The sequence below is a fragment of the Pinus tabuliformis genome, chromosome 4_2 (assembly GCF_031772625.1).
Source record: "Pinus tabuliformis cultivar Carrire ecotype Pingquan chromosome 4_2, CPIR1, whole genome shotgun sequence".
Taxonomy (NCBI): domain Eukaryota; kingdom Viridiplantae; phylum Streptophyta; class Pinopsida; order Pinales; family Pinaceae; genus Pinus; species Pinus tabuliformis.
Genome location: NC_142304.1, coordinates 796,293,177 through 796,311,920, shown reverse-complemented (window position 1 = coordinate 796,311,920; position 18,744 = coordinate 796,293,177). Strand labels below are relative to the sequence as shown.

The following is an 18,744-nucleotide window of genomic DNA, read 5'->3' as shown; positions in this document are numbered from 1 at the left end:
GCCTACGTTGCAAAGCACCCAAATACACTGGCTAGGTGCGTTGCAACGCAGGTGAATGCACTACCAGGGTGCGTTGAGCGGGAAATGACAAATGGAAAAGTCATTCAACGAGGTGGAAAGACAATGGAAGCTTCCAGAATCTTCTCCAATGACACTTGCCTCACTGAATTCGACCAGTGATGAGTAAGAGGCTCTTAGCCTCCAAGTGGAAGCAAGAACTGACAGAGAGAAGCCACAAGTCAAAACATAAGCTGACTCATCCTCTCTGCTTACATCTATATATGGATCCCTCATCCTAGAGATCCAAGAGGCTGGAATTTTGTACTTTGTAGAGAATTGCTGTTGGTTTGAGATTGAGATTAGTGCATTGGGTGATTTATGCTTTGTTGGAGGTGAGGAAGGGATTCCTTTGCTGGGAGGTAGATGCTGGATCGGGACTCATTTGGTTGTATCTCCTCCTGGACTTTCTTATCATATCAATAGAACTATTTGAGTTTCTCCTACATGCTGTGTATCAATGATGTTTTGTTATATTTGCATGTTTAGCTTAAATCTGATCCTAAGCTAGTTATGAATGTAAATCTATGTTTTTTGTGTAGTTTTCCTCTTCTGTGATCTTGCAGGAACTTGGTGAAGCTGGACCAGTGAGGGAGCAGGCAGCGCGAAGCGAACAAAGAGGAGAGCGAGTGGATCAACAAACTAGCGAAAGACACAGATTAGTTACATCCTTCCTCTTCGTTTACATTTCATAAAGAAGAATACGAAAATAGTTTTCCTTGTTTGTTGCTAAGGCACTATCACACCTTAGAGTGGGATAGGGGCGTTCTGAATAGATACTTTTCCCAACAACAACTGTGCCATAAGGCATTGAAATAAAATCAATGGTTAAGAATGAGTGTGGTACTTCAACCCTGATTAAGGAATCTTTACACTTTCACACCCGCAGTTGCTAATACACGGCGAAAAGAACTTAAAAGTGATCACACAATTCTAATATTTCAATCTAAACTGGAAATTCAATGATACACAGAGATACTTTGGAGGGACACAACACCTCCGGGATTGACCAATTACACAACACAAATACACAGAATTATGTTTTCTGCAACTTAATCATGTATGGCCAAGACAAGCTGAATTAGTCAAAATCCTTTTACAATCATTTAGAACTTACATAAATACCATTTCATCTAATAATCAGATCCTTAAACACTGGATCAAATTTTCCTAACCTTGAACAATACCTAATCTAGTCGATATTCTCCTTGAAAATCTCAACTGAATCAAAACTGCATGACTTAATTACAAAGCCATTCAATCCCTAAATCCTAGCTAAAATCCTATCTAGAAATCTTGTAAATTGACAGCTAAAGGATCCCACTACTTTGCTTGAAACTTTTTTTGGATTTTTGGAATAAGTTCGAAGCCTTTTAACTTCAATCCTCATGCTCCTGCATCAGGCTCCTGAGGACAAAATTCTTCATGGGCTCCTATCCATGAGCTCTTCTAAAGAACTTCCCAACTTCTGTAGCATGGCATATGTCATCTAAGTAGCTTCAGCAATTGGTTGATCCTTCCATTTGAACAAATACTGAAAATACTCTTGTCCTCTTGTCTTCTTCAACAATTCCTTGTCCAAAATCCTCTCTGGCTTCAATTCCTTTGCTATTGGTAACTGTTTTACCCAATCAATCTCTTGTTCTTCTTGATCCTCTGCTGTGTCATCTTCCCATTCCTTTTCATACCTGTATAAGTCAGCAGCACTAAAAATTGGAGATATTTCAAAATCAGGGGGTAATTCAATTTCATATGCATTTGAAATTTTTTTTCTCAAGACTCTGCATGGTCCAATTTTCTTAAACGTTAGTTTATTATACTCCCTTTTTGGAAATATTTCCTTCCTCAAGTGTGCTAAAACCAAATCTTCAACCTTAAAATTAACTTCTCTTCTCTTCAAGTCTGCTCTACCCTTGTATTTTATGTTGTTGTCCTGTAGTTGCTGTTTTACCTATTCATGTATTTCTTGAACTTCTATAGCAAAATCTTCTCCTTTAGCACTTTTCCTTTCAACTTTTCCCAAGTCTCTCAATTTAGACACTCCTCTTGGTTGCATTCCATAAATTATATGGAATTGACTCTGCCCTGTACTCCTGTTAGGAGAATCATTATATGCATATTCTACCTATGCCAATACTTGATCCCATTGTTTTGGATGTTCTCCTGCAAGACTTCTCAAAAGATTACCTAAGCTTCTATTTACAACTTCAGTCTATCCATCAGTCTGAGGATGATAAGCATAACTGAAACTCAATTTAGTTCCAAGCTTCTTCCACAATTTCCTTAAGAAATGTCCAACAAATCTGGTGTCTCTGTTTGAAACAATGCTCTTAGGTAACCCATGTAATATTACAATCTCCTTAAAAAACATATTAGCAATATGAGTAGCATCATTGGTTTTATAACATGGAATAAAATGTGCCATTTTTGAAAATCTATCAACTACTACATAAATTGAATCATTTCCTCTTTGAGTTTTTGGTAAACCCAAAACAAAGTCCATACTTACCATATCCCAAGGCCTATCTGGAATAGGTAATGGAACATACAGACTTGTGTTTTGACTCCCTCCCTTTGCGTATTGACAAACTTTACAATTTTTCACATACCTTTCCACTTCAGACCTCATTTTGAGCCAAAAATAAAACCTATTCAATTGTTCATAAGTTTTGTCTGCACCAAAATGCCCTCCAAGTCCTCCACTATGTTTATCCTTGATCAAATTCTTCCTCATAGAACAACTTGGTATGCACAGTTGATTTCTTTTAAACAACAATCCCTCTTGCAGGAAATAATCCATCCACTTGCTTTTGTCTAACAAAACAAGATTCCTACAAGCTTCAAATGCCTCTTTAAAATCTAGATCTTTCTCATATAACTCTTTAAAGAAATCAAAACCCAACACTTGAATTTGACTTTCTTGAACTAAAATGCTTTTTCTACTTAAGGCATCTGCTACTTTGTTTGATTGAACAGTTATATGTTTTAATACAAAATTAAAACTTTGCATGTATTCTTCCCATTTTGCATGCTTCTCACTAAGCTTTGGCTATTGCATAATGTACTGTATTGCATGGTTATCTGAATACAATATGAACTCCTTGGAAATCAAGTAATGTCTCCACTTCTTCAAAGACTCCACCACTACATAAAACTCCTTGTCCTAAGAAGAATATTTCTTCTTTGTCTCATTCAGCTTTTCACTAAAATAAGCTACAGGTCTATCCTCCTGACTCAAAACAGTTCCAATGGCTTCTCCACTGGCATCACACTTCACTTGAAAAGGTTTATTAAAATCAAGCAAAATAAAAATAGGTTTCTCAGTAATCTTTCTCTTCAACGGCTAGAAGTTCTTTTCTACTTCAGCAATCCATTTAAATGGTTGTTTGTCCTTCTTTATTGTGTCAATAATTGAAGCATCAATCTTACTAAAATTACTTATGACTTTCTTGTAAAAACTAGAAAGACTGTGAAAAATTCTTACCTCAAAGACACTTTTTGGTGAAGGCCACTCCATGATAGCCTTGATCTTCTCTGGATCCATATTTAACCCCTCAACAGAAACAATGAAGCCCAAATACAACAACTCCTCCTTCATGAATGAAAATTTCTTTAAATTTAACAGTAACTTTTCTTGTTGTAGCCTCTATAAGACATAATTTAGATGTCTCACATGTTCCTCTTTAGATATGTTGTAAACTAATATATCGTCCAGATATACTATTACAAATTTACCAATAAATTCCTTCAAAACTTCATTCATAAGTCTCAAAAATGTACTAGGGGCATTTGACAATCCAAAAGGCATTACCATCCACCCATATAATCCTTCATTGGTTTTAAAAGCAGCTTTCCACTCATCTCCCTCTCTAATTGTGATTTGATGATAACCACTTTTTAAGTATAACTTTTTAAAATATCTATCTCCACTCAGACAATCCATCAAATCTTCAATTCTAGGTAAAGGAAATCTGTACCTGATTGTTATCTTATTGATTGCTCTCGATTCAGTGCACATTCTCCAGTCTCCATGTTTCTTTGGGCTCAACACTGTTGGCGTTGTGCAAGGACTTAAACTCTCTTTAACCAATCCATTGTATAATAGTTCCTGAACCTGTTTCCTGGTCTCTTCATTCTCTATGGGAGTCATCTTGTAAGCTGCTTTATTAGGTAGATTTGCTCCTAGAATCAAATCTATGTGATGACTGATTTTTCTAATGGGTGGTAACTCATTAGGAAAATCATCTACAATAATATCAAAATAGCTGTCAAACATCTCTTGAATTTCAATTGGTAAATCAAAAACTTTTGTGGAAGTAATTACTACCTTGTGTTTGCAAACCAACACAAAACTTACCTCATCTTCTTCCATCTACTGTAAGTACTCCTTTCCACTCAGCAAAAGGGTCTTTGAATTAGGTTTCTTCGATGTATCCTCTTCCTCTATTAGCAGCAATGCATGATTGACACCATCTTTGCTGAATTTGTATGTGTTCTTCTTTCCATCGTGCATAGCTCCTTTTTCATACTGCCATGGTCTACATAACAATATATGACACACATCCATAGGCATCACATTGCACAAGATTTTGTCTCTGTATTTTCCCAACTGCAACTCCACTTCACATAGCTCATTTACTACCAATTGATATCCATTTGAAGCCATGACACCTTATAAGATGTTGGATGTTTCTTTGTTTTCAATTTCAACTTCTCCACCACTTCTATGCAGACCAAATTATCTATACTACCACTGTCTATTATCATCTGACAACACTTCCCTTGAACTTTCCACACAGTCTTGAACAAGGTTTTCCTTGTTGGCATTATGGCTAAAGTGTTGTCCTTGATGGCAACCCATTCAGGTGATAGATAGCAGAGATTGATGATCAGCTATCAAATATTGAAGAAAATAAGGGGTACGCAGGTACACCTTACAGAAGGTGCGCACACGCAGGCCAATGTTACATAAAGTGCGTACATACCCGCAGGTCAGCCGTTCAGGAGGTGCGTACCCCTAGTGCACACATTTCAAGGCAAAGGAAAGCACACGTGGGGTTTCTTATGTTTAACATTTGGTATTTAGTCGACGGTATTTGTGTTATTATGGTGTCGGCTCGTGGTATTGATCCATGATTTGAGGAAGAGCTTTCCTATATAAAGCAAAGGAGATCATTTGGCTTAAGCATGTTTTTGATTGAACATCTTATGAGAGCTAGATCTGAAATATTATGATCTCTTGGGAGTAATGCGAATCTTTTGATGGATTGAGATCTCTTCGGCGCATGATCAGATCTGTAGATCTGATTGTCTGGGTTATTCTTGAAGTCTTGAAATCATCTATGCCCGGAGGTACGCAGGTACAGTGAAAGAAAAGTGCGTACATACGCAGGAACGAAGCGTTTCGGGTGCGTACATACGCAGGCACAGAAGGGTTGCAGGTGCGTACGTACGCAGGCACAGAAGGGTTGCAGGTGCGTACATACGCAGGCACAGAAGGGTTGCAGGTGCGTACATACGCAGGCACAGAAGGGTTGCAGGTGCGTACATACGCAGGCACAGAAGGGTTGCAGGTGCGTACATACGCAGGCACAGAAGGGTTGCAGGTGCGGAGGTCCGCAGGCAGTTCAATGGATACAGTGCGCATGTAAGCAGGCGAGCAGTTGAGCAGGGTGCGTACGTAAGCAGGCGAGCAGTTGAGCAGGGTGCGTACGTAAGCAGGCGAGCAGTTGAGCAGGGTGCTTACGTAAGCAGGCGAGCAGTTGAGCAGGGTGCTTACTTCTCTTAAAATCTTTGTTTATCATTGCTGTGTTCTGGGTTTGGTCCTATTATTGTTGATCTGGTTACTACAATTGACTGGGTGATTCTCTTATACTTGATGATCATTTGATGCTTATGGATCCAGTTTGAAAATTTATGAAAAGTGGTCCTTGTAAGAAAATAAGTAGGGGGTTGTAGCTCCCTTCCAGGAGAGACTGGAAAACGAGAGAGAGAGTTGTAGCTCTCTGCAGGTTGCAGCCTACGTACTGGTAAATGACTGCACCAGTACATAACCATTGTAAAAGGAGTTTCTAATTTGAAAGAAGATAGAGACATATTGCAGCAGGTGGTTTTCACCCACATTGGGTTTCCACCTTACATCTTGTGTTCTTTGGTGTGACTATCTGTTTTCTTTGTTCATGTTCATTATTTTATGGTACTGACATGCAAAAATAATTCAAGGAACAAATAAAGAAGATTTATTAAAAGAGTTAGATAATACTGATTCACCCCCCCTCTCAGTATTATTTCCAACATTCCTTTGTGCTGGTTCAACACTTTAGCATTTGCAACTGGTCATCCTCTTCTTCAACCACCACCTCTTCCTCCAACTTTGAAAGCCATGTTGGATTTCTTTTTCTGATCCTTGAGATCCTGTTCAGTGTCAGTAGGTTGCTCTGATACCACAAATGGTAGCTGGGTGCAGGCGTAAGAGACAATTGTTCAAATCTGGAAGCAATTTCTTTAAGTTCAGGCGTAATATCTTCTTGGATTTCCTGCGGAGTCTCAGTCATCTACCTCCAAAGTTATCTATTCTGCTAAATTAGCAGAACCGCTAAATTATAGCTGCAATTACAAATCCTCTAAGTATCTCACATCGCAATCGCAAGCTCACCAGCAGGGTTCATTTCCTCAAGAATGAAGCGATGTGATATTAATCGGTGGTCTTCGTATCGCATGTCGCATTTCATAATTCCTCCAGGCCAGGTTCATTCACTCTTGAACATGTGATGCGATGTTGATCCAACAGTTAGCAGTCATCGGTGATCCGATGGTCACTGTGATATCGCACGGAGATTTGTGCGACGTTACCTGCCTCACGGAGCCAATAGATTTATAAACCCCAATTTATAAAAGTTCAAGTCTGGTACTTAGATTAACGTCCGCTCATTTTAAAGCCCGATACCCATCGGATAACAATGGCCATTAGAACCTATGGCTCACGGGACTTCCATTAACACACGGTTTAATAATAGGGCCAACCCCCGCTGTTGACTGTGCCGTAAGGCGTTGAAATGAAATCAACGGTTAAGAATGAGTGCGGCACTTCAACCCTGATTAAGGAATCCGTACACTTTCACCCTCGCAGTTGCTAATACACGGTGAAAAGAACTTAAAAGTGATCACACAGAATTCTAATATTTCAAGCCAAACTGGAAATTCAATGATACACAGAGATACTTCAGAGGGACACAACACCTCCGGGATTGACCAATTACACACCACAAATACACAAAATTATGTTTCTGCAACATAATCATGTATGGCCAAAACAAGCCGAATTAGTAAAAATCCTTTTACAATCATTCAGAACTTACATAAATACCATTTCATCTAACAATCAGATCCTTAAACATTGGATCAAATTTTCCTAATCTTGAACAATACCTAATCTAGTTGATATTCTCCTTGAAAATCTCAACTGAATCAAAACTGCATGAATTAATTACAAAGCCATTCAATCCCTAAATCCTAGCTCAAATCCTATCTAAAAAGCTTGTAAATTGACAGATAAAGGATCCCACTCCGTTGCTTGCAACTTTTTTTGGATTTTTGGAATAAGTTCGAAGCCTTTTGCCTTCAAGCCTCATGCTCCTGCATCAGGCACCCACAACATGTTGAGGAGCCCTGTGCCCTCAACTCTAGCCACCCAGTTCATTAGTTCAAGGTGTGTAATGCCCGACTCATCATGGTCCCCAAGGTCCCAGTCCTTAATTTTAGATTTGGTATCCAACCCAGCAATGGAACCTCAAACAACATATTATCTAGTAGTAAAGGTGTAGAGGTCATGAACTTCACAGCATCTGAATCTTTCGACACCTTCGCTGTTGATTTTCTAGGTGTTATGTATTTTGGAAGCCGAGTTATAGGTTCAACCTCTTTTTCATCAAGATCCTCTATTCCCCCTCTGCGCAGTTCTTCCTCATCTAGATCCATTGGCTCTGTCAGTTGTTTGGACTTGTCCATTTTTCCCTTCTAGTGGATTTTTGTGGGATTTTTCCTCAGCGATTGCCATACTGGCACTTGCTGAGGCTTCTTCTACTTCGTAGGCGTGGACGGTTTAGGCTTAGGAGACCTAGGTGTGGTAGTAGGAAATCTAGTAGACATAGGTTCAACTGGTGCTACCTCAGCTAGGGCTGGCTCTATCTCTGGGTGAGTTGTAGTCATATTCTCAATGAAACTCTTTCAGAAGAATTCAGGCACGTTTGCTAACTCTGGTCGTGAAAATAATGCTTCCCAATCTGGCTCAAACATATAACACTGTTCTTGGCACAAATCAAGGCGAAAATTCTTAAGGAAAACTATTAGGAATAAAAGTGTTTGAATGTGAAGCGGTATGCGGTATTTATATACCAATTTGAATTCAAATCCAACCGTTCCCTCCAATTCTTGGTTATTAATGCATAGTTGGCAGCATATTTCCAAAGATCTGCATCTTAAATGCTCCCCCCCGCTCCTTTCAATGGAAAATTCTCCATCCAATCAACTACAATGCTGCCAACGATCACTTTTCGGCCAGGCTACGTGGAGCCCACCCACCTAGCATAGCTCCTTAGACGCAACTCTCTTTGGCACCATCCTTCGCACAAACCCTTCAGTTTTCCTTTCTAGCTCTCTAATAATGTAGTTTAAGGTTCCATACATTGTTTCAGCTGCCTCGAGTACTAATACTATCTCACAATCATGTAGTTATTGCACAGGGGCGAGATCAACCCTGTAAAACTTCAAGGGACTTCCATTGACCTTTCCTAGAAATAATTCACCATTCAGCTTCACGAGATGAACTGCGCCACCATATGTAATTTCCTTGACAACATAGGGTCCTAGCCAATGCATTTTAAATTTGCCAGGGAACTTTGTAAACTTACTGTTATATAGCAATACCAAATCTTCATTCTTGAAGGTGCATTGTTTGATATGGAAATCATGCCACGCCTTTTCATGGTCCTTCTGCACCTGTTGATGAAATCCTGCCACGAAGTAATCCTCTTCTAGTTCTACGAGTTGTGCAAGTCGCTCCATATTATCGTGATCGGCCATGTCTGTAATTGCTGCAATCTGCAAACTAGGCACAATATATTCCATGGGCATTACAACCTCCTTCCCATACACCAATCTGAATGGGGTTTGTCCTGTCAATTTCTTACAAGTAGTCTTATATGCCCTCTTATCGAACTCCTTGCGCACCTTTTCTTTATATTTTTGATTTAATCAGTAGGGGTGCTGCTTTACTAGCTTTAAAGTAATCTTCATGACACTTAGATATCCTACTATCCATTTTAGATCAGAGAAATTGGTGGGAAACAAGTTTTGATATTCGCACAATATCTCCATGACTTTATCAATTGTATCTTCATCCTAATAGTCACATATCTTCGCAAACTTCGATTGCGCTTCTGATCCAATATTCACTTGCTTGGTCTTTAAAGGCTCTAATATATCGGGGATCTCCGCCTTAGGTCCCTCGACTTCATGTTGTCCTTCAGACTCGGGGATGTTGATGTTTCCAGGATTTTCTTCACCCTCCTCTGCGACCACATTATAACATTTGAGCACATGGCACAATTGCACACTCCAATCTGGATGTACCCACGCAACTGGTTCTTCAGGCATCTTGAGTATTGTAGCTTTGATCGTCTGTAGTGCTTCATCTATGCACTGAAACCCATCTTCAAAGCTGAAAGTCAACAAAAAACTTTGCTTCGGGATATCCCATTTGGTCATCCCATGTCGCAAATCATTTTCTAAATACTAGTTCATTGGGATGGTGTCCAAAGTATGACAAAATATGTGAACCCACTTTGGTTGTGGTTCTTATCCTCAGGGTTTCATCCATCGCGCCAAATGCTCACATGGATCGTCCTTCCTTGTGTATTTCTCTAACAAGTGGATATTGGCATACCCAAACCTAAACTTCATCATTCTTTGATACTCCTTCCAATCAGCGAAGCTATCCTTATGTGTACCCCACCAACGGGTAGGTGTATCTCGTAGCGCAATATCTAGAGCTTGGAACCATTGTTCCTCTGGTACATCCCTTTAAATCTTATCCAATAGCAAATTAACATCTTCTAAACCATCATAATAAGCTAAATTCCATACCTCTTTGGATATGCATCAAAGCAACTTTGTAAGCCTATTACAATGCATCGATGATACTTCATGCAGTCAGTTTTGCCAATTCTCAAGCTCCTCATTAGAATTCGACGTGTAGGAACTATCCCTATCCCACACGATTCGTCGACTCGCAGTAGGGTTGATCTAGTCCTGATTGCGTGCAGTGATCGTATAGATCTGATCCAGGTCATCTTCTTCTTCATAATTGCGCACTGATTTAGTATATCACGCACCCTTATTCGGATCTAGTGGAACAATAACCCTAAGCTCCTTCCTTTTGAATGCCATTCTGCACTTTTTTAGATTGATGACCGTGTCCATGTCGAAGGCCCAATCAATTCCAAGTAGCGCGGGGTATGGGTTACTATCATCAACTATCTCAATTACTTCAAAATCAACTAGGGTGCTTGCTCCTTCAATATCTATCGTTACCCCATATAGGCACCCCATAGGAATGATATTTTGCTAATTTTCCATTCGTAGCTGGATAGGAGACCACTGCAGCGTAGGTCTCCCCATTCTCTCCCAAGTTTGCTTTGGAAAAATGTTCGCATCAGATCCTAGATCAAGAATTACCTGATCCATTTCGTACTCTCCAATTTGTGCAGCTAGTCTAATATTACGACCATTTGCTTCTTGCTTTTTCCTGCTTTGCGTATTATGAATCTGACAGAGGTTTACTTTTATCCGTACAATTATTTATTAGTTCTTTTAGCCCTTCCACCGCCTTCCTATCCCTTAGAAGCGTCATACAAGTCTTCAAAAATGTCACTAACAATGAAGGGTATACATCTTGCGTGTTATCGTTTCCTTCGTATTTTCCAAGGCTTCCTAATGTAGAGGCTTCTGCGAAGCTCTTCTTATCCTCCATAAAGTTTTCCTTTGCTTTGCTTAGATCAAACCCCACTTCTTTTTCAGCAGCCTTGTGTACCCATCCATTAACTTTTGGTTGCTTCCCCTTGTCTTCTCTAGTGGCGATACCACTTCGCGTAATGATATTAACACTAGGCTCATCTTCATGAGGCTCCAACCTCATCATTTGGATGTTCTGCGTAGGTTGCTGGGTCTGAGTCTTATTTTCTTGCATCTTCACTATAAGTATCGGGAAATCTTCTATGACATGGTCAAACTGCCTACAATACTGACAGGAAGGGTGTGTCAGATTTTGACAGTCATGCACAAAATGACCTTCTTCTTCGTAGTTGTAACATATGATCCGACCAAAACCCCTTTCAGCTCCTCCTCCTCGCCCTCTTCCCCAACCTTGAAAACCTTTGCGCACAGCAGTTGCGCTCGTATATTGAGGTTGATTTTGTGCTTGTGTCCTAAGCATAGGGGTCCTTTCTATCATCAATTCATAGCTCCGAAAGTTGTGTTCATCATGTCCTATCGACTTGCAGAAAGTACAAAACAACTATTGTGGGGTCTGGACAAATTATTGTAGAAGATGACAATTATCTATCGCATGTTTCCCAGAAATTTTACAAATAGTGCACCATAATGCTACTCTCGCACTCGACCCAATGGTGTTTTCTAGTTTTAGGGGGACATGGCCTCCCCTTATAAGATAATTCTGATAGATCGGGAAATGGTCCTTATCATGACCATGGCCCTTGCATTTCAAGCACCAGAATTCTACGTGCACCTTTGGCTGGACTTCCTTTCCTTTCTTGAGACTCTGCAACTCCATGTGTAAGCTATCCAACTATGATTGAATTTTTTGCACCCCCAAATTCATATCCTGCATGGATGAGGCTTCCAACCTCATGGCAATCTCCAAGGCTTCAACTTGCGTTCAAATTTTCTGTTGAGACAGTGGCAATCTCAGATGAGGCAATAGCGAAGAAATGTACTATTCTATGTGCTGACCATCCATGATCTTCATATTAGCTTGTTGAATCAGAAACTTCAATCTTTGATCAGAGTCCCATGCAAAATCATTTACTCTCTAATGGATCTCTTTAAATTTTGTCACTGACTAGGCTTGCAATTTAGGCTTCTTAAACTCATTGTTTAGTGCTTGTTGTATTTTCAACATAGTTGCATTGGGTTTACTTGAACAAAACTTGATATACCAGCTCAACGCTCTGTCTTGTAGTGCCATAACCAATTGCAATTTCTTCATGTCATCATTTGTAATCACTTGTGCCTTCCATACAACATATGTGACAAACCAGAATTCTTTAGGGTCTTCAGTCCTCAGACCCTTAAACATAGGCATCTACATCACATTCACCATGTTGAATGATGGAGGTGGAGGTGGAGGTGGAGGTGGAGGTGGAGGTGGAGGTGGAGTGGATGGATTTAGTATCCCTACGATACCCTGTCTTATTGCCTGCAGTGCACTTAGCGGTGTCCTCAGAACACTACTTTCTTCGTCACAATTAGATGCTCCCAACAAAGGACTGTATACAACACCTGAATCTAGGTCTCTTATGAATGTTTTCAAACTTCACGTAGCTCCCGTCAGATCTCTTCTAAACATTAATTTAGTGGCATAACCCTTTTTTCACACAATAGCATTTTAATCCAAGTCTTTAAGGATTTCAGATACTTACGTCTTGGCCCCTTGAAAAACATGCACTCTACTTCGCTATAACTGGTGGACGTATCGATCACGAATTCAGTAATGAATTCTCCCAGAATACTATCGATCCAGTAATCGACAACCCACGTGATTTTGTTTTCTAAATCCTCTAGGCGCTTCACCAGTTCTCGGGTCCACACAATAGGGTTGTCCAAATCCCACGTGCCTTGACTATCTATCAATTTTGACAACCACTAGTGTAATTCGTATGGAAAAGAAGAAAATAAATTTTCGTTCTCATCAGTATACAAATATCTATTCAACCATTCTTCCTTAGATAAATGGGAATTCCTATTTTCCTGAGCTGTGAATTTCTGTAGATTTCGATCTATCCACTTCTCGAATTATTTTTTAGTTGGGAACCATTTATTTGACATCGCACATTCCTCAGATAGATCCCGGTCCTGACAACATAACCATTTGTTGGCTTGAGTGGTCCTAACCCAGGTTCAGAGTTAGCTGCACCAACCAACAAAACCCTAACTGCTGGCCCTTTCGGAAACAACCCACGTAGCGCAGGCTGCAGTGTCACCATAAACAATATTTGGGGATGACAGAACCAAGTTTTTGCATTCAAAGTTCAGTATGATGGGTTGCTGCAGCTTCTAGGGTTTCTTTCAATCTTCACGAACCCTAACCCTTAAAATATAAATAATTGCAGTAACTCGCAGAAACATAATCAAAACCTTCGCGAAATGCTTTAAACATTCATAACAGTAATTAAATAAGTAGATAGATGCATAAGTAAAGATAGATGCACAAATACACAAGTATAGCTCAAAATAGTATTTATTAGATGTATTCTTTGTTGTTCCGAACTCCTCTTCCCTGCACACTCAGCTGTAGGGCCTTGCGCACTCACCTTGCAGACTTACCAAGGTCTCCGCGCACACAATAACAAGAGCCTTCCCCTTTGCCTAAGTATAGGAATTTTTTTTCCTGCCTTAGCTTAATTTCTCATACAATGATCTTCTATTATGATTCCCCTCGCTTAGACTCATTATGACTCCTTTATACGTAGCCTTCTCTTTTACAATACCATGGTTCATGAACCATGGGTGGGTCACAAAACCTCCTATTTTCTTAACAAACTAAGGGACTAATCCCCTGTTTACTCCTATGACCTTCGCGCTCCGCTCCAACAAAATGCGGATACTTTACAATTATAACTAAATTAATGACAAAATTTACCCAAGAGGACCTTGTCCCAACACCATTGGAATATAACCTTCAACCATAGTGTGAAACTCCCCATCCTCTCATTAATCGATACATAACCATTGCCATTGATTTTACCCTACTTTAAGGAGCTACATCATTGCCTCAATGTATTAGGTAAAGTCCATTTGAATGAATATAACCTTCAACCATATTGTGAAACTCCTCATCCTCTCATTAGTTCAAAGTTAAAAAATATTATTAAGTTTATAAGTTTATTTATATTTAATTAAAAATAATATTGAAATTTTCAGTTAATTAATTTTATTTTTATTAATTAATTAAAATTTAAAATTTAAAATTTTATTAATAAAATATAATTTTATTTTAATATAAATGACAAATATATCTAAATACTATATTAATTCATAAGAAATGTATTTACTAATATATCATATATTATTTTCTATCTCATACCTTGTTAAATACACTATGTATAGACATTCACTACCTAAAACCTTAATACATGTATACATCATGGAAGCAATTCCCACCTAAAGTCCTATACATCATGGAAGTTTAATAATGGAAGTGGCTTAGTCATTTGTGTTGAGGTCTTTAAGTGTCTTCCATTTAGTGAGACACAAATTAGTTAGAAATTTTAGTGGTAGGCGAACTTGGGGGGCTTAATTACCAAAACCTGAGGAATTAATGAAATGAAGAGCTATTGATGCTACTTTATTTGATGTATCTGGCCTGTATTAGCAAAGACCAGAAGGGAGGACTTGATGGAATGGATTGCTATTAATACTACTTTAGTTGATGTATTTTATGTGCTATAGCAAAAACTAAAAGTGAACTTAGGCATTGCATGAGCCAAGTGTTGGTGACAAAAGAGGAACTTTCTATTTTTAAAAACAAATGGTGTAGGATGCAAGATGAGGAGTACATTGCCTCTAAGAAAGCATTAATCTGTGATTTTCATGATAGAGAAATCATTGCTTAGTTGCACACACTTAGAGTTAAAGAGAAGGAACTCAAGATACTATGGAATCCTATGAACAAACATATACTCTCATAGACTGTAAGGTGGAATCACTATGCTATTTGGTGCATAAAATAATTGATATTGTTCATGTCTTCTCGGAGCCTACAAAGTCCTTTGCCCACTTCACAAATTTATTTATAGGATGTTTTCATCTTGTCCAATGTAGAATATTTGAGGGTTATTTAATGGCTTGATGCCCTTGTATTCTAGGTCAAAATCTTATTTTTAGAGTGGTTAATGCATCAACTCAAGGTGAGAACATGCAACAATTAGTTGCCATGGAAGAAAAATATGGGGTAGGTGTTAAAGAAGAATCCACAAGTGGGGGTACTTTTATCTAAGTTTTAGTAACTATCATGTTTTTCATCAAAGAGATGTAATCAAACATACAACTGGATGGCCATCACAAGGCTCTAGTTGATAAATGTGGCTTCTGGGAGGATTCTTATGAATATACAATGGAAAGAATATAGAATTCCAATGTGAAACTAACTTTATAGTCCTTGTAAAAAATGCCTAATACGAGGATAACAAATGTTGCATAAAGAATACTTGAAAGAGATTGAAACTTGCTATGCATCATTGCCATACTACATATTCCCTAAGATAGAAGCATTCAAGTATGGAGTGAGATAATAACTAAATCAATTGGTACCGTTTCTGAATGGCTTGATGGAGAGTTGCTTTATATATTTCCAAATGTTTATTCTTGGTGTCCTCTTGCTAGGTATGCAAGGTTCCACAGTCATCCTGAAGCTATTGAATTTCCTGATAACATTGTATTAGGATCTCTAGATAGGTATCTACTTGGTTTGTTAGGTTGGAGAAGTGGATATGAAGTTGACATAGTGATGAGTGGAGCTCCTTGAAGTCCATTGTGATTTATTGAAGGGAAAATTTGAGTGTAGAGTATTTTCCCTTCTGATGCAAGCACAAACTGAGCTTGTTTAAAAAACCCACAGTGCCCAAACCTCTATCAAAGAGGCACTTCCTTCAACCCTTGCTCATAGTCGCTTTAGGGATTATAAATCCCTTTTTAATAATTCACAGTTGGAGGATTTAAATACAAGGTGGGAGGAGCCGTAATGGTGTACAACCCTTTACCAAAAACATCAGATTCAAGCTTCTAATATATCACAACTCCTCTATATATATTGACCTTTTTCAGTCGATTATGCAGGCACACATTTCTAAATCTTGGCCCTCTTTAACCTTATACCGAGTCCCAACTCCTTTCTCGTCTTTCACTACCCAGGAACCCTGCCTTATAACCTTGTGTTCATATACCCATGACCTCTGAGACCGATGATTTCGTAAAACAAAATCCCTAACATGTTATGAGCATTCTGACCTCAAGGTTCGTTAATCTCTCTTTAAGTTTTTTCAAGTTTTCTCACTATCCTCCCTTTGCTTTACAACACTTTTGCTTCAATATTTTTACCACAAGCTTTCTCTTGAGAGTTCTATTTTCTCCTTCAATCCTCCGTTGCAACTTTTATCGCCGCATTTCTTTCATTATGTGTCTACCTACTTCTTCAACTCATCACCTGTCAACCAATCTTCACTTGCCTCATCAATATTCTCTACTAGACCATGTTTATGCCTTTTAATCCATGGCAACCTAACTCATTTAGACCTTTGTAAATCAGTGTTTTAGCAAACTTGGAATCTCATTCAAACTCTTCTAGATTTCATCCTTCTTCTGAAAGCTCTTGTCCGTTGTCTGTGTGGGTTCTTATTTCCTAACCTCTTCCTTATTTGTCAACGCATTCCAATTATGTTGCTGCAATTTTTATGTTCTTCCAAGCCTACTAGTTCTTAACAATTATAAACTTTTGGGCTCCCCAGTTTTTTTGAGCTTTCCAACTCTCATAATTCATAGTGAGAGTATTTAAATACGAAGTGGGAGGAGCCCAAGGATGTACAAACCTTTACAAAAGCCACCAAATTCAATCTTTTAATATATCACAGCTCCTCTCTCTCTATATATATCAACCATTTTCAATCGATTATACATGGGTACATCATTTCTAGATCTCAACCATCTTTAACCTTATACTGGGTCCCAACTCCTTTCTCGTCTTTCACTGCTTAGGAACCTTTCCTTATAACCTTGCTTACATATAACGACAACCTATGAGCTCGACGATTTCTTAAACAACAATTCTAACATGTTATAGGCATTTTGACCTCGACATTCATTAATGTATAGGCTATCCCACTTTTCCACTTGTCGACGGAAAGGGCTAACGAACCTGCTATCGGGCATTAAATGCCCGCTTAGATGCAAGCTCGATAGCCATATAAAATAGACGCGTGCAGTGTTTTCCAAACACTCTGTCCCCACCGAAAGCTATATGGTTATCGAGCTTGCAGCTAAACGGGCATTTAATGCCCGATAGCAGGCTCGTTAGCCCTTGCCCTTGTCGACCGCTTGTAGGAAAAACCTTTACTAATTCTCCTGTCCATCTGTCGGCCCACTTGAATACCCAACTCCTTTATTTTTTGTAATTAAATGGAAGTCCTAGGCTTCGGGGTATGGCCGAATGTTCATGTCATTAAATGGAAGTCCCAGTCTTGCGGGCTTCCAGGTATGACCTACTGTTCGTGCCTTTTCACTGTGCCAAACATGCTCCACCTAATTGTCCCACTTATGCCCGATTCTCAATCAAAACTTTTTCTGGGTTTGATGGTCCAAGAAACGAGAAAAGTTTCAGTCTCTTGGAGTTCCGTTAATAGGTATATCCCTAGCTCCCGACGGTTTAAAAAAAATGGTAATTCGTAAATATTACGGGCTTTCAACCCTCCGGACCGACGTTGTCAACTCAGTCTCCCAGCTTTGTCACATGACGTATCCCATCGCTATCAAATGAAATAATTCTTTCATAACTTTAAAAAACTAAGTATTGCGCTCCTCTGTGCTCAACTCTACCTCTAACTTGATCATCTGTGGCTCCTATGTGTATTCCACCATTCATCCTTCCCTTGTCTAGCGCTTCCACTGCAACTCTATGTTTCTTAACATCGTCTGAGTTACTTCTGTTGTTCCCTCTGTTATACCTCTGCTACGTGACTCTGATCTATTATTAGAACAAGATCATTGATCACTCTTTTGATTATTGATCTTGTCTCTGACCTAATTTGGAAAAAACCAAGGAATTATCGTTTTCTCAATTCTCCAAAGTGCTATTTCTCCTGAGCTATGATCATACCTGCAACGCATGTATTTTAAAACAATCACAATACCCAATCTCACAAAATAACACAATTCACTCGACCTGAGTATTTTCCTATTAATATTCACACATATTAATTACAAAGGCCCTCTTAGCCTGATTTACAATGAAATCCCTCTCGACCTTGTGGCCTTATTTGCCTTCAAATTCCCCTTGAGACTCTCTCTTTTTCACAACCAAAATAATCCTATTTTTGTTATATATTTATACACAAGGATTCTGAACTATATTCTTGTTTAGATTCACAAAATCTTCACATAAACCTCTTAATCTAGGACTCTTAGACCCATAAATCTCTTAATAATCTCACTTCCCTCATTTCTCTCTAACTTTATCAATTATTCTCGAGATCTATCTAGAGGAATAGATCTAATTACAGATTCGATTCCTAACTACATATTTCTCTAAAAATCCTTATAAACATAGGAAAATACAAATAATTAAATATTCACAACTAATTAGGGAACCAACTCCCTTGGTAAACAAAACCCTCTAGTCTA

The 18,744-nt window shown here is 38.8% G+C and overlaps 1 protein-coding gene across 1 annotated transcript; it reads right to left on the bottom strand.

Moving 5' to 3' along the window:
• Positions 1 to 8,787: 8,787 nt before the first annotated feature.
• On the bottom strand, positions 8,788 to 9,189 carry LOC149172055 (uncharacterized). The gene has a single exon (XM_089426186.1). The coding sequence runs from the start codon at positions 9,187 to 9,189 to the stop codon at positions 8,788 to 8,790; it is 402 nt and encodes a 133-aa protein (XP_089282312.1).
• Between the last annotated feature and the right edge of the window lie 9,555 nt (positions 9,190 to 18,744).